Source organism: Schistocerca nitens, chromosome 4 (genome assembly GCF_023898315.1).
Source record: "Schistocerca nitens isolate TAMUIC-IGC-003100 chromosome 4, iqSchNite1.1, whole genome shotgun sequence".
In the NCBI taxonomy this organism is placed as follows: domain Eukaryota; kingdom Metazoa; phylum Arthropoda; class Insecta; order Orthoptera; family Acrididae; genus Schistocerca; species Schistocerca nitens.
In genome coordinates, this window is record NC_064617.1 from 908,786,804 (window position 1) to 908,804,545 (window position 17,742).

Genomic DNA, 17,742 nt, shown 5'->3' on the forward strand with positions numbered 1-17,742 from the left:
CCCAGGAAGTACCACTGAGGACACTTAGGACTCTGAGGGACCACATACAGCAAGCTGTCAGGTAAGACACGTGAGTGGACCAAGAAAGTTCCCTATCGAGCATGAGCCGCAGGAATTTCGTAGTACCAATGAATGGAAGAGCAACAGGCTCAAGATGTAAAGATGGTGGAAGAAATCAATTGCGCAACCAGAAATTCACACACACGGTTTCCTCAGTGCAAAAACGAAAGCTATTGTCGATGCTCCATAGTAAAGACAATCGAGACATTGCTGAATATACTGCTCAATGAGACAGGTCCATAGAGAAATCGTGAACAAAAAGGGAGCCGGAGATGCCCAGTGGTAGACAGGTCATTATAGCGTTAATGGTGATACCGAAGAGGACAACGCTCAGGATGGAACCCAGCGGCACACTGTTTTCTTGGATAAAGGTGTCCAACAAGGTAGAATCCACGCATACCTTGAAAACTCAGTCTTTTAAAAATTCCTGAAGGAAATGGGGCAGGCAGCCATGCAAGCCACACGTGTAGAGAGTACGGAGAATACCAGTCCTCCAGCAGGTGTCCTAGGCTTTCTCCAAATCGAAAAACATGGCAACAGTCTGGGATTTCCACAGAAAACCATTCGTGACACGGGTGGATAAAGTGACGAGATGGTCAACTGCAGAACGCTGCGCTCGAAATCCACACTGTGCAGTGGTTAGTAAAACCTTGCAAACACAGCTGGTGAGAGAAATGGGGCAGTAGCTAGAAGGAAGGTGTTTGTCCTTACCGGGCTTAGGTATGAATGTGACAGTGGTTTCATGCCAGTGTCTGGGAGACGTGCCCTCTGCCCAAATGCACACCAGTGGGTGGGGATTGTGCCCTTTGCCCAAATGCAGTTGTACGTATGAAGCAAAAAGTGCTTGCCTGCAAGAGAAAGGTGGTGCAGTATCTGAACGTGTACAATGGATGGTCCTGGGGTGGAGGAATGGAATGAAGTGAGAGTATGATATAGCTCCCTCATAGTAAAGGCTACATTGTAGCACTCACAATTCTGGGAAGAGAAGGGTATCACCCGAGCCTCCTTCGCTCATTTCCGATGGAGGAAGGCAGGAAAATAGTGGTAGGAGCTCGAAATGTCAGCAAAATGGAGGCCCAAGATGTTGGAGATAGCAATAGGGTCCACTTTGACATTGTCTGCTACTGTCAGGCCAGAAATTGGGAAATGGATCTTGGTCCCAGAGAGCCGCCGGAAGTTGGCCCACAGGACGAGAGAGGGAGTGGAGCTGTTAAAAGAACTAGTGAACGTAATCCAGATAACTTTTTTGCTATCCTCAAGAGTGCAACAACACTGTGCATGCAACTGTTTATAATGAATGCAGTTTGCCATTGTAGGATGGTGGTTAAAAATGTGGAGAGCACGTCTCCACGCGCGAATGTGTTGCGGCACACCTCAGTCCACCAAGGGACCGGGACATGGTGTGGTAAAGACGAAGTGTGAGGAATGGAACATTCTGCTGTAAGGATAATGTTCTTAATATATTCCACCTCGTCATCACAACTGGGGAAATATTGTTTGTCGAAAGTCACCAGAGAGGAGTAACGCCTCTAGTCAAGAGCAAGCCTGCCATTTGGGAGTGATCTTAGGTGGGGTAGGAGTCAGCAAACGCATAGCACATGGGAAATGGTTGCTCAAGTAGGTGTCAGAAAGAACAGACCACTCAAGACGATGGGCAAGCTGAGTAGTATGGAAGGATAGGTCCAAATGGGAATAGGCATGCGAAGAGTCGGAAAGAAATGTGGGTGCTCCAGTATTAAGGCAGAAGAGGTTGAGTTGATTGAGGCCAGCCTAGAGGGCACCTCTTTGACAAGTTCTGAAAGAACCCCAAAGGGGATGGTGTGCATTAAAGTCACAGAGCAGCAGAAAGGGGTGAGGTAGCTGCCCAATAAATTGGAGAAGTCTGCATGGTGACACTGAATGACAGAGGGATGTAAACTGTACAAAGGGAAAAGTTCAAGTGAGAAAGGAAAAGGCGAACTGCAACAGCTTGAAGGTGGGTAGTCAGGGAGATGGGTTGACTATGAACGTAATCCCGTATGAGAAGCTTGACTTCCTCATGAGATGGAATGCCGTACTCAGAGGAAAGTTCACAACAAACAGGAAAGAAATGTGAGAGTTCAAAACGGTCATGAGGATGCAATTTTGTTTCCTGGAAGGAAGAGACCAGCACTGGGATTCTAAGAGCAGCTGTAAATCCTCTTTGTTTGATGGAAGGCCATGGACGTACCTACGAAGGAGAGCCATAATGAGGGAAGGGGAGGAGGGAGAAAAGGAAGGGGTATCACCTTGGTGGTTGCTAAGTGCCAGCCTTCAATGACTCACTGTTACACAGTGCAGACACTGGAGGATCCTGCTCCATGAGATCTACACAGGCGTCGGCACTCTCCCTCTTATGATGTGCAGAGTCCAGGACAGATTGCCTTTGCTTGACTTCTTGAAGCCTTTCCGGTTCGCAGAGGAAGACTCAGATGTTTGTTGGCGGGAGGGACATACGAAGTCTTTGTGGGAGTATTCCTTACGTCCTTTCTGGCCTGCTGGTCGGGTAGCAGGTGACTTCGCCCCAGGAGATGAATGTTTGATGGCTTGTTGCACAGCTGGAAGAGGAAATGGTGATGCTACAATGAAACTGGGCAATTTCACAACCTCAGTGATGAAATTGAGGTCGCATGTCTGCGTGGCCATGTCCTTTATGGAGCGAGATGCAGTAAGAACAGCACTATAAGCACCAGAAGGTGAACGCAGTGTTTGCAACTAGCCAATAACTTGCGAGCGACCGGGTAAGGCACTTTTTCCTTTACCCAGGTCGTCTGAACAGCCCGCTCACTGAGATACACGGGATAATCTCGAGAGGAGGCAGCATGGTTGTCATTGCAGTTGATACAACAGGGAGGAGGCGGCGGACAATTGCCCTCATGCACATCCCTACCACAGGTTGCATATTTGGACAGGTGACAAGATGATGTTTGAGTGTGGTTGAAACAATGACGCTGGTAGCAGCGCATTGGGTTTGGAATGCGTGCTTGGACTGTGATAACTTCATAGCCTGCTTTGACCTTGGAGGAAAGCACCACTCTATCAAAGGTGAGGAAGAGAGTGTGTGTGGGCACTAAGGATGCAACTACATTTTTCATCACCCGATGGATGGCAATGATGCTCTGATCAGAGAGGTATGTTTGGATTTCTGCCTCAGTCAAACCATTGAGCGGCCTAGTGTGAATAACACTATGGAAAGGATTCAAAGTTCTATGGGCCTCAAGACGAACAGGATAGCTGTGGAGAAGTTAAGAGGCAAATACTCTCCAAAAGCAAAGTGGCACTGCGTAAACAAGAGCAGGATTTCACACGGCCGGCAATTGCATCAACACTTTTCTGAATTAGAAATGGATTTACCGTTGCAGAGGACTGACCATCTTCAGTATATGAAACCATCAGGAACTGTGGTGCAGCTGGAAGGGTCTTTGAATCAGGAGCTTCATTCCGTTTATGTTTGGTAGACATGGACTGCAAAGATGATGATTGGCTCATTGCGAGAAAATTCCCCATGACTGCCAGCGTCTCCAATGGCATGCTCCTATCCCCTCAGAGGCAAGCCTCTCCTGCCTTAGGTGATTGTTCACATCTCAGGTCACACCTCCTGATAACCTGACAGAGGGACCAATGGACAATTTGGGAAGATAGCAGTTCAGGCAATTTCCTCTCCTTGGGACTGGCCTGTACCATGGGGTATGTGCAAACCCTACCTGTTGACCCGGTGCTGGGAATTGGGTGTTACCTAGTCCACAGTCACACATTAGACATATGGCCAGCCTTCAGGAGCACACAAGGAGGAAGAAAAAAAAGAGGAACCTTAATCGTCAAAGCGGAGGATGGATAGGAAAAGGTGAGCAAAGAAAGACATGTTCCCTAAGGGAGGGGAAAAAGAGCAGCAAGAGGATAGACATGCAGCATGGAAGCAAAAAGATGCTGCATTTCAGGTGATGGTTTAAGGAAGTCATAGCCTTGTCGAAGCAGCTGATTAATACATTCGCGACTTGGATAATACTGAGTGACAAGAGGTGTACTCCTAAGTTGTTTTTTGGAGAAATCAGCAGTATCAGGTTTGGATTTGATGGACTAGGAAATCTGCTTTTGAACTAGATTTATGGGGTAATTACATCCACTGAAAGGTGAGATGAGAATGGTCGTGTACTGCTGTAAAGAGTCTGCATTTGAATAAATAAATAAATACTTTTTCTCCTTTATGGGGGGAATGTTTGACATTGAAAGGATAGCAACTGTCAAAATATAAGTAATGTTATTTGTTAGTATGTTTAATGTGAACAGAGCTGTACATAGCTGACCCTCAGTGAGGATGAAGTCAACATCAACAGAAATGGCCTGAGATTCAGAATATGACTATGTGAATTTTAACTTGGAGAATGTATTTAGAGATTCCAAGAATTCTAACAGGTCACCTTCACCAGGAGCCCATATGGCAAAGATGTCATCAATGTATATAAACCAAACTAGGGGATGAAGGCTTTATGAATCCCAGGAAAACCCCTTCCAAGTGACCCATGAAAAGCTTGACATAGAAAGGAGCCATCCTGATTGCCACGTCTGTGCCCCTGAAAATTTAGCATATATATCTGTGTGAAAGTTTATAGTTGAAATACGCTCACTATTTTTAAATACTTGAATGTTGCTATCTGACCAGAGTAGAGCTGGCCATTGACTGTGAATGTGGAAATACCGACTAATGCATTAAGAATAGCAATTTTGGTACTGTAGTAGGAGGCTATGAGAAAACGGAGGAGACACACACTCACTTGACAAAAAAGAGCAAACAAACTTATATCAAACAACAATCCTAAGTACAGCAATTGTTTTAAAAATCTGAACTCCTCCCCCCCCCCCCTCCCAAATAGCAGTACAGCTATAATGTGCTACATGTAACTGTACAAGTGTCTGTGTAAACTCTAGCTTGAAAAAGGATTAATTTGAATGTGAGCGGGGTTTTGTCTTGTTTTTGTGCCTCTACTATTCAGTTATCATTACTCCTAAATTATTTATATTATACAAGAATGTTTCATGCCACATTGAGTAAGTCATTTTCTGTTTTGATTACTTGTGAGACCCTCCAGGTTTAATGTCAGTAAAATGTTTTCTCTCAATATCAATGGAAGTACCAATAATTTCTTTTACATAGAAAAAATGTCTTTCATTGCTCTTAACTTATTTTTCGTGCTTTACTCTTCAAAACTAATAATGTTGTAATTACTTTAAATGCAGATGAGATCTTTAAGCTTTTCTACCCACTTCCGTCTCTTAGAAAACAAAACACAATTGTCTACATCTACATGCATAGTCTCCAAGTCCCATGCAGTGCATGGTGGAAGGTACCTTTTACCACTATTAGTCATCCCCTTTCCTGTGCCACTTGCTAATGCAGTCAGGGAATTGTCTATATGATTCTGTACGAGCCCCGATTTCTCTTATCTCGTCTTCACAGTTCTTATGCAAGATGTATGTTAGTTGTAGTAAGATTGTTCTGGAATCTGCCACAAATGATAGTTCTATAAACATTACCAACAGAGTTTCACAAAAAGAATGTCTTCTTCCCTCCAGGGATTGCCACTGAAATTCACAGAGCATTTTTTAATACTTGAGTGTTGATCGAACTTACTGTTAACACATCTAGCAGCATGCCCCTGAATATCCAAGTAAACACAATGTATGAATATAATAGAAAGAAGCATTCCACATGGGAAAAAATATTAAAAAACAAGGATGCTGTGGCTTACCAAATGAGGAAGCACTGGTACATAGACACAATAAAAAACACACAAACACACACACAAATTTCAAGCTTTCACAATGTGTGTGTGTGTGAGTGTATACCTGTCCCTTTTTCCCCATAAGGTAAGTCTTTCCGCTCCCGGGATTGGAATGACTCCTTACCCTCTCCCTTTAAACCCACATCCTTTCGTCTTTCCCTCTCCTTTCCTCTTTCCTGATGAAGCAACTGTGGGTTGCAAAAGCTCGAAAATTTGTGTGTGTGTTTGTGTGTTTTTTATTGTGTCTATCTACCAGCACTTCCTTGTTTGGTAAGTCACAGCATCTTTGTTTTTTAATAAACACAATGTATGTTATGCATAATTCACTATTATGAATTCGGAAGTTTTTTCTCTGGTGACAAAATATAGTAGAACAATTAAGAGATAATTTTCTTCTTCTCCATATTTTTAGTCTATCAAAAGCACATAAAACAATTTTTGTATCTAAATGCATCAAAAATACAGAAACCAGAAGCACACAGGTGAATCCACCTATTTGAATTTTCTGCACTTTCTGTACAACACAGAAAGCCCAAGAATCTTAACTAAAAGCTCAATCAGCATTAATGTTAGGCAAGGCTTTTACTGAAAATGAAGATCAGCTGCAACAAGATGCTGTGTACAAATATTCTTTATTTTCTGGATGACCATCCAGTAATGTCATATTTTTCAAAATTTGTAATTACAAAGCTAAACATCTAAGGGAAAAAAATCTATATTTAAAAATGTGTATTTGTAAGAATACTGTGAAGCAGCGAAAGTAGTGACTGGGAAGGAAAATCATTCTCTGTCCCTCACATTGCCTTCTGTAACTGCCAATGAGAACCCTTCAACTCAACACGACTGCAAATGCATATAGCTGTCAGTTTGACTTTTAACTGCAGCTGTCACTCAAGAAGCATTGTATTGAAGCAAGAATTACGGAACAGATATCTGTTGCTAACAATGTTTATGTGAGAATGTTTCACTCAGTTCACTCACCTACATCTGAACAAGCCACATATGTTCAATGTTAAAACTATGATTGCTACTTAACAACAATATTGTTGGATCTCAAAGGAGAGAAAAATCAAATATTCTATTTGCTGAACATTTTAGCAGTTCCTGTGAATAAGACTAAAGGAAGACTTGAACTGAAAATTTGGTCAATGAAATGGCATCACACAAAATCACCAAACAAGAGGAAAAAACTGTGCAGTCTACAGGTAAGGATTAGAAGAGTATCCTTGTGATCTGTGTAATATACTACATCTGTCTGGGCTACTAAAGAAAGTACATTGTGGTCATCATTTTGAAGATATAATCATCCTGTCATCTGCAGAACAGCAGAGGGAGAAATTAGTAACACACCAGAATGTGTGAGCTCTTATTCTAAAGTGGATAAAATGTTGAAAAGGCTGGAAATTATATTGATGAGTGAACAGTTGTTCACTGAGATTGTGCTTACATGCAGTTTAAATATAACTTTTTTCCTTGTTAAACAAAGATATGAAATAGCATAGATTGCTACACACACACACACACACACACACACACACGTGAGGCTGAAGTGGGAGGAGGGATAAGAACAGAGGCAGATGGATGACTGGGACTAGTGAAGGTTGAGGCCATGGCGTGTACCAAAGTGGAGGATGTGTTGCAGGGAGAGTTCCCACCTGCACAATTCAGAAAGCTGGTTAATATTAATATGAACCACCGAAGTTATACTGATGCAATTTATTACATCACAATTAGTTTCATTCAAAAGATCATCATTAGGTTACTCTTTCAACAATCTTCACAAGCAATCCTCACAGAATTGCATCAATATCATTACTTAAGAAGTCTAATTATCTCATGTAAGATTAAAGGCAAATTCTGGAACATGACAAACTGTCTTGACATTATGTAAAATAACTAGAATTCTTAAGTTATGATATTACCACATCTCTGAGGATTTCTTATGAAGTCTGTTCACAGCATAATTTGATGATTGTCTTTTGAACAAAACTGGTCATTAAATAATAAACGTGTATCAAAACAGCTGTGGTGGTTCTTATTAGTTAGAAACTTGTAAATATGTTTAACACCCATCAAGCAAACTGGTTCTTATTAGTATTAAGAAGAATCAGCTGTGGAGCTCAAAAGAGAAAAGGTATACTATTTCTTTGCATTCAATTTGATGGCCAGCATGGCTAGGCTGCATGGACAGTACTTCTTGGTGTGGATTGTGTGGCAGCTGTTGAAACGGAGGTAGTGTTGGTGGTTAGTAGGCTTGAGGTACAGAGGTACTTATGGAATTACCCGTGAGGTGGAGCTAGTATCGAGAAAGATTATTTGTTGGGTTGAGGGGGATCAGGTGAAGCAAATGGGTGAGAAGGTGTAGAGGTTTTGCAGGAATATGGGTAGGGTGTACTTACCTTCTGTCTAGATCATGAAGACGTTATCAATGAATCAGAACCGGGAGAGGGATTTGGGATTCTGTACGGCTAGGGAGGATTCCTCTAGATGGACTGTGAATAGGTTGGCACAGAATGGTGCCATGCAGTTGCCTGGGGCATCTGGTAATTTGTTTTTGGATGATGCCTTCAATGGAAAAGTAATTGTGCATTACGATGTTTTCCTTGTGAATTGTAAGAGAAGTAAATTAGGAAAAATTTTTGTAGATAGGCTACTAAGAAATAGCATTTGATCTAATTATCATAAAGTGGGCATCAGTGATATAGAGTAGCACAGAGAAAGAAACAAGACCAAGCAAAGCTGCAGTTAGTACGTACCTTCTGCTGCATAAATACAAAATAGGGAGGGTATACAAAAGTAAGTTTTATGGACTGTAACTACACTGCTAGAAGTAAATAGCCCTTAGCATACCAACAGGTCTGGCAATAAATTATGAGTTCCATTTTACCTTTAAAAAATACAGATACCAATTGCTTTCAAATGGAGCAGATGGCAGCAACTGCTAACATTATAATCGTCTGTTCACCCAACTTAGCAATAAACAAATTTTCCTAAAATTAATATAGCATAACTATAAAGTATATTTTATAAGAAATTTCTATTCCACAAGTTTTCATCTTAAGATCTACAATAATTTACCTTTGGCTGTAACATCCTTGAGAAAAGAGAGCCACTCCTTCCGATTTCTTCGAGACCAGCACTTCACAATTAGCTGCCTAAAATTAAGAGAATTACAATTAGATATGAATCTAGAAGCTACAAAGGAAAGCTATGCTGAATTGTATAGAGACAGATGCTAAGTAATAACATGTGAAAACTTGAGTTGATGTGTTGCTGTTTTACTTATTACTGTAGTGCAGAATTAATACCCTTTTGGTATTTGAATGTTGTCTTCAGGTCACTTTCTTTAAAAAAAAAAAAAAAAAAAACACCCTCTGAAAGCACTGATTGTGACAACAGATTTCTAGAGACAGGGAAACCAGAGAAAAAAAAAGTTTTGATGACAATGAAATTTAGGAAACCACCTAGCATTTTAACATAATGCAAAACACTTTAATCATAAGTATACAATTGGAAACTGAGATGGCATCCCATTGTGTAACACAATCTGTCAAATTAACAGAATATACAGAGTGCCCGAGAAGCCCAAAACATTTCTGGGATGGAGCTTTTTAATTCAAATGAAATGTTTACAATAATATGAAAGAACATGAATATAACGTGAAGGAAGACACCATAATTCGTTGAAATCATTACTGTTGCTCGACATGACTGCACTCCATATTCTAACAGGGTTGCCATTTTTCCTCAGTGCACCTGAACATACGCTGGTGTAATTGCATTGTCGAAATGCATTCATGCAGGTGCCACAAATCCCCAATCTTCACTTTGTTCATCTGACTGTTGATGTGATCCCACACAAAGAAGGCCAAGGGCATTATATCAGTTGAGCATGCTGCCCATAACTGTGGTGAGCCTTGTCTAATTCAGTATAAAGGGAATATCTCACTGAGGTAATTACACACAGAGAGTGCAAAATGTTGTGGGGCGCATTCCTGTTGAAACACCACAAAATTATGAATGTTGTTGGCAAACACCTGAGGCTGCAGAAATTGGTCAAGCATGTCCAGGTATGATGTCAATGTGATTGTTGCTTCAGCAAAAAACAATAGTCCATAAATGTGCTGTTGTGTGAGGCCCAGCATCACATTTAAATTTGGAGTGTTCCATTCCATTTCCACGGCAATGTGCGGTTGTTCATCAGGGTATATTCTACTGTTGTGGCGACTGACGAGGCCACAGGAATGAAAGCCAGCCTCATCCCTGAACAGGATGTATGCCACCAAATGTTCATTATTTACTGCCCCAATGAAGTCGTGGCCATGCATACCCCATAGTCCTCAGGTTCAAGATGAGGAGCATCTGAATGCGATAAACCCCCTCCCCCCTCCTTTTTTTTGTACAAAGCATAAGGTTTGCCATACAATGGACTCTGGGATGCCATATTCCTGGCTGACATGGTGTGTCTTATGATTCGCACAGTTTCCTATGACAGCTGCCCAGAATGTTTCTAGTCACAGACATTCCCAGTTCATTTGAACTTTTTGGCCAAGCCTCTGGTTGTTGTTCACACTGTTGCTTCCACATGGTAACATCAAGAAAACTGTCCTTGAAGCTCAGTAAAGGGTAGTCCAATGAGTCTCCATCTTATGACGCCAATTTGTTGTTCTGTAGCTGATAGGAACTTCTAGGGCACTCTTTATGAGCAGTGTTGTAGTCACTGAACATAAAACAAAAGTTGAAATTGATGTAGTAAGTAATACTTCTACCACCTCATGTCACAAAAATGTTTAGAAAATTTGTGAAACTTGCAACACCCAGAAACAATGATCAGGAAGTAGTCAAAGTCAGGGAATATTTGCAACAATGTATGACAGACATATAATTACAGCTCCAAACAAATGGAGTGTACACAGGCTAAGCAACTTTCTTTCTCTCTTCGGTTGTCAGGTAGTGAATTGTGAAATGAATCAGTAGAGTGCTAGTCAAATAAAGTCAAAATATTAAAGTAAACTGCTTCAGAGTCCAAGCAAGCTCACAGTGTCAGCTTTGGAGTGGAATGGAATGTTAAGCATCAGCAGGATATACTACTAATATACTGCTGTATGTCTGGAACAAGTGGAAAGAAAAGTCATAGTACGGTGCCAAGGTGGCATTGGACCACACAATGTGACCACAACACCCAATTAACATCCTGCGTGCACGGTCAGAGGACAACTTTGTTCACAGTATTGGCTCAACATTAGGCCAATGCAACAGTACAATGTGGTATTATTGGGTGATACCTGATTCTACCTGTCCTATACTGATGATCGCAATGTGTTGTAACGTTACCTTGAAATCACACTCTGGCAACCTATGGGACAAATGCTGTGTGCCAGACTTTGGGTCACCATTGGTTACTGAGGACAGTAACTACACCATGTAAGTTTTAGAGCCTCAAGAAATGTTCCTCTACTAAATGCCATATTTTAGCAAGACAATGGCATGCCATGTATAATGATGAATGTACAAGTGTTCTTGAAATAGAACAGGCTTCTCTGAGCTGGAGCTTTGCCTGACATATCACACTTCTGACCAAGTCTGAGGTGTGGTTGGCTGACAACTATTTCTCATGGTTTTCCAGCAATTCTGCTTTTTGGATTCAGGCACAAGAGGAAAGTAAATATCTCATCTTGGCAGTGGAAGACTGCTTTCACTTTAATGTAACTCACTTTGAAGTAAATACAGTATGTCCAGTGAGTTATGTCCAACTATGAAGTGCGATAGTGGAAGATCTGCAAAACATGCACTTGTCGTCGTAGTCATCCTCATCGTCACCGTCACTGTCACCACCACAACCACCACCACCACTTTCTCCAAGTTAAACTACCCAGTTGTGCAAGCCTCTTCATCTCTGTGTACCTCCATTTGAACCTGCTTACTGTAGTCATGCCTTTACACTCTATATAATTTCTACCACACGCCACTTCCACACAACTTCCCTCCACTACCAGTACAAAATCACACAAATCTTTACTCTGGCACCCATTTTAATAAATCTCTTCCAGTCTGCAACTAACAAGTTAACATCTCCCCATTATCGGAGTATGATTACAAAATTTGGGCAACATTTCCCTGAATTGAATATAATCAAGTACTTTTCATTAAAAAATGTGCCACTGCCACAACTACTGCACCCTACATTCATTTCAACATACTGCATACAAGTCTTGGCCTCAACCCTGAATGGATGTTTTTCATTTTTGGCATTCAAATAAGAAAAGAAAAGCACACAGTATCCTAAGACATGCAGTCTGAAGAAAGAAGCCACACACAGATCTGTACCTACACACAATGAGCTGTCTACCTCCAACTCAGCAGTACACTGTTCTAAAAACGCTATTTCACAGGGCATGTGCCATTTGTGGCAAAGACAGCCTCCCAGCTGAGCTGCAACACTTTAAAGATGTGTTTTTGCCAAGAATGGATACAGTAAAGTGCAGATGGGTCATTTTATGTCAACCTATCTAGGCCAAAATCACCTTAATAACAAGGCCTTAAAACTCTCTACCAATAGGCAAGTGACGTCATCAACTTCAGGCATACAGCCAGTGCCACCTACCGGTAGCAGCACGACCTAGAAGCCAGTAGGAATGTTATGTGGAGCCATGTAAACAACTGTTTTGGAGTTGTAGAGTTAGTAAGTTGAATTCCCTTGTAAAAACAAATTGCTTTTCCGCTCTTTGAAGTGTGTACTGGTTGTAGCAGTTCACAAGCGATCATCACCATGGTGAATAAGTGTTGTGTTCCAGTTGTGACGGTAATTACGATGAGAAGAAGAAGGTTCACATTTTTAATTTCCAGCCAATGAGAATTTTGTTCCCAACAAGCATTCTGTGGTGAGTACCTTTCATTTTAAGCCATACTTATTGACGAAAGTATATAGCAGTTGAAGTTTGAGTATCAGAACAAGTTTCAGCGACATGCGTGCAATATATTATTTTTCACTTCATTAGGTCTGACATTTGCACTTCTGGGAAGACAATATATTGTGGGAAATACAAGCAGTAGACTGGGAAACTGGGTCTACATTCACCGCACCACTAAGCAAGCCACAACTCCGACAAAATGCAGTCCCAAGCAAATTTCCTAACTGCCTTTCATATATCTCCATAGTGATGCCAAAACCAGAGAATCTCCTTCTGAAAAACAGCTGCTGCACAGAGAGCATTCGTAGAGGACAGTATTAAATCTCTAGAAGAATATAGTAAGACGTTTTCCTTCAATTCATTTCAAGAACTGATATAGACGCTTGACTCTGTTACTTGTAGTGAAAAGTGGTCAAAAGCAGTGAAAGATTCATATATGCTGTTTTTTTTATGTAGACACTGAAAGAACACCATGTCATATTTTGTACATAATTATTAATCAGGAATTCAGTGAAAGCATTTATGTTAAGGGTTGTGAAATCACTTTCAAGAAAATTCCAAAAACTGTAAGTAATATCCATGATGTAGACAATATTATACTATTTGTTGAAAGTTTTGTATGCAAAAAGGAAGACAAACATCTTCAAGACATACTTGTTGAGTCATTAGATAACTTAGAATGAGAGGGGAAAACTAAACCTGTTGTTAAATTCATAAGAAGCCACTTTCAGTTAAGCCTTTCACCCTCTGAGAGACATAGGTTTTCTCCCCATGTTTTAGTATTTGCTTCTTTGTTGTTTTTTATTTCAACCCATGCTTACAAATTCATATGGAGCACTGGAAATGTTATTCTGCCTCATCCTAATACTATTACAAACATCTGTGCAAATATTGATGTTGATCCTAACAGTCCAAACTTTCTAGCTTACATTAGGGAGAAAGTATCAAACCTGAATCATTATGATTGTTTTGTGACACTCATGTTAGATGAAATACACATTAAGCCCACCATGGACTAAAAAGGAGGAAATTTCATTGGTATGGCACATGATACCACTACTCTTGCAACAATTGCTCATGTGTTTATGGTGCAAGGTGTAATTTCATCATTTAATAATGATGTCCACATCTTGCCTGTAAATAAAATGACTGCTAACCAGTTGTTCAATGTAATAAAAAAAAGTATTGATTGGGTTGGAAGACTTACGTTTAAAGGTTATTTGTATTTGTTCTGACAATAACTCAATTATAGAAAAGCTGTTAGTAATTTTGCAAATCCATCACAACTTAGTATTGCTTACCCACATCCTTCAGATCATTCCAGACGCTTGTTTTATGTTATAGACCCAGTACGCATGTATAAATGCATCAGACATAACTGGGTGAATTTGAAAGATGAACTTCTGAGATTTTGCTTCTCCAGCTTTGAAAACACATCTGTGAGAATGCAAGCTTCATTTTCTGCAATTAGGTCCATATTTGACATTGAAACGAACAAATTATTGAAATTTGGATATAGTTTAAGTATGAAAGCTCGGTGGCCCTCTTCATTAGAAAAACAAAATGTAAAGCTTGTTTGTCAAATTTTCAATTACAACATCAAGTCTAGTTTACTGGAGTTGGGGCCTACAAATAAAATTAAAAATTATTAAGGAACTGCTGAATTTATTAAAATAATAAGCACATGGAGGAAAATTGTTAATGTTAAGTCCCTTTCAAAAGGCCTTATACTTAGAGAGGAAATGAAAAAGCCTCTAACAAGCCACAAGGATGATGAGAGGTGTAAATTTCTAGAAAATTTTCTAAATTGGCTAGACAACTGGAGCTCCATGAATTAGTCAAATGGTAAGATCAGTAAGGAAACACACTCTTCACTCAAGCATACAACATGCATTATTAGAACCGAGGACGTATTGTCTGTCAGAACTTAAAATGTCATACTTGCTGCCTGGAAAATTTCAGGCTGATGCCTTGGAAGCCAGGTTTGGATTGTATCGATGGCTATTTGGATCCCAGTACCATGTGTCAATGAGGCAAATACTTGAGGCAGAGAAAAAGCTGAGATTATCCAACTTTGTCAGAGTTTTCTTTACAAGGTGACTGAACTAAGAAAATTGTAATTAGTTCTCTACAAAGCTGTGGTCAGTCTGAATGTCTTGATGTTCCCTGTGACATTTCAGTATCAGATATTTGTAAATTAAGTGTCAGTCAATGTGATTTGGAACTTATCGATCCAGAATTACCAGTGCCTACATTCATTGCTGGATACTGTTGCTACAGCACAATAAAGAAGTTAAAGTGTGGTAACTGTGCTCAGTTTTTAACAATAGATAAGCAGCTGGCATGTGATGCTGAGCACAAACTAAATAAAGATCTTGATAGAAGTGGCTTGTGATACCAACAGAAAATGCCATTGCTGATAGTAATTTATTCTTTTTGTTTCATGTGAAAACTATTATCAGGTGAACACTGTGATTCCTTTCTCAGGCTTCAAAACCATCGGTAAACAGCGTGTAAATTAATTCATGATAGTATCATGGCCAATGATGATTTTGCAATAGATGTCTGTAACAAACATTCAGCACAGGAATTGTGTAAATCTGTTGTTTGGGCAGGTGTTAATATTTTGCTTAATAACTATTGTAAAATGTAAAATGACAAGGTGCATAGGTCATTAAACAAAAGGAAACTGAAAACTGGGTTGGAAGGTCATATTTTAAACAAAGAAAGTATAAAGAAATGAACATAATTTTCTTTGGTAGTTATCCACATTAGTTAACGTCACTAAACAAGTTTTCCGTATTAACTACAGTACACGTTAGCTCTCCCTATACACATTTATTTCTTCAGCTCTGATGTTACAAAACTTTCACCATTTTCAATATAGAGAGAATATACTTTGTGTCTGCTATGTTACTGTACTGAGTATTACTTAGTGACGTGTAGGATGGTGAGTGAGCTGTTAAGAGGAAGGACTGATAAGTGTATCTAGTCATAACAGTATGTTATGTTCCTCCTATTACATATTCTCAGTGTGTTTTAAAAATATTGCTGGCACTTATTCCCATACTGGTGACTCATATCTCTGATGTAAGATATTATCATTTTAGACATTATGCAAATGTCAAATGCCTAGTGTGGGTGCAGGACAGTGTGAGTGTGCAGTTAGGAGGGGGAGATAAGTGTCGTTAGTCATAATCACTTCCCTTGTTCCTCTTACCAGTTTTAATGTGTTTTGAAAATATTTGGTTTCCGATATCCAACAGGTCATTTAAGAGTTTTCTAATTCCTGTTGTTCTTTGGGTGCTGCTTTCCTTAAGAATGAGGTATGTGCTATTGCTGACACTTTTTATCCAATTCCTTTGACTCTTATCCTTGATGTGAGGTGACATGGTTTCAGATAGTATGCAAATGTCAAATAGTGTGGGTTTGGAATGCCGTGAGTGAGTTATTAGATGGTAAGAGGAATGGCAGATAAGTGCATGTAGTCATAATGGCTTGTCTTGCCCCCCCCCCCCCCTATTGTTTTCACTGTGGGATATTTGGTTTCTAATATCCAGCAGATTATTAATGAGATGTCTATTTTCTATTATTTTTATTTGAGTTTTGCTTTCTGGGTGGACGAGGTGTGTGCTTTTGCAGACACTTGTTATTCCCATACCTTTGACTCTTGTCCTTGATGTGAAGTGTTACAGAGTTAGTTAGTTAGTTTCATGTTCTATGGATCATTTTGAACGATAAACCATAATGATTTGGAATGAGTCATTTTAAATTCACATTACAAATTAATTTGTACATATGGCTACATGCTGAAGATTTTTAGGTGTATTTTGATATGCAAATGTGAAATGCACTGTTTCGTATTTGTGACTTGCAATGATGTGTGTTTTTTTGTGAAATATTCTGCTGGTCATATGCAATACTTTTCATTTTGATATTTGAACTAGTAAATTCCTGGATTCCTAATGTTTTAAATATGTACTTTTTCTTAGTTCTGGTGCCTTTTCTGTGCTGCATTGTGTGTTTTATGAATATGTTACTTACTGTGTGTCTCATCCTAATATTTAGATAGGTCTTTTTTCTGCAATATAGCTTATGCTGTTTCATCCCTCCAACAATCTGCTTGTAGTTTTCCATTGAAAGCAGCACACTTTTGTCTCATATTCAAGATGCGGTGATAGCAACTTTACTGTCTCTAAGATGGTTCTCATTCATGTTGCTTATTTGCCATTTTGCAGAGTTTTGTGAGAAGTATTTGCATGTCTTTGACCATGTGCTATGTTAATCCTGCTTTGAAAATTAATTGTGGTTGGACAAAGGTGGCATGTTTGTATTCCCTTTACGTGTCATGAATTTGGATTTTCTTGTTTTTCTTGGCCATCTTGTCCAGCTGCAAGTGTTTTCTTAACAATAAAAATGAAAAGAATTTTACGAGCCATATTCAGACAGAAAATATGTGACAAAATTGCCCCCAAAAATTCAAAAGTTTGTCTTCTTATACCTCAGGGACTGAAGGTATGACAAACATTAAACTTGGCATGTAGTAGCCTAACAACACAAGGTTCTCAAATATGAAGTTTCATTTATGTACCACTTTCCAGTATAGAATAAGTTAAGAGAAAAATTCAAGATTTTGTAAAAATTTAAAAAGTGCACTATTTTCAATGTGATTTTGCAGAAAATTATGTTCTATGAAATTCTCCAAGCTGGGTTCATTAGAAAGACCATGTTTTTAACTGCCTAAAAAGTATATTTGATTATCCATTCCAAACTAATAATGTTAGGTAATTTGAATCGAGTTTGGGTGTGAAAATCATGGCATGAAAAAGATGTGAACTTTAGATTCTTATATCTCGTAAACATTAGCTGAAAATGAAACTTAATATGCAATAGCTCAGAGGCACAAGGATGTAAAACACAAAATTTCGTTCACGTATTTTCCTATAAATTGCAAAATGGTAAAAATAAAGAGA

The 17,742-nt window shown here is 39.4% G+C and overlaps 1 protein-coding gene across 3 annotated transcripts in view; it reads right to left on the reverse strand.

Moving 5' to 3' along the window:
- LOC126253478 (phospholipase D1) overlaps window positions 1-17,742 on the reverse strand; it is a 206,085-nt gene that overhangs the window by 124,648 nt on the left and 63,695 nt on the right. For all 3 annotated transcript variants that reach the window (XM_049954838.1, XM_049954837.1, XM_049954839.1), the window contains one exon: window positions 8,937-9,013. In XM_049954838.1, coding sequence (XP_049810795.1) covers window positions 8,937-9,013 — 77 coding nt within the window. The remainder of the gene's footprint in view (window positions 1-8,936; window positions 9,014-17,742) is intronic.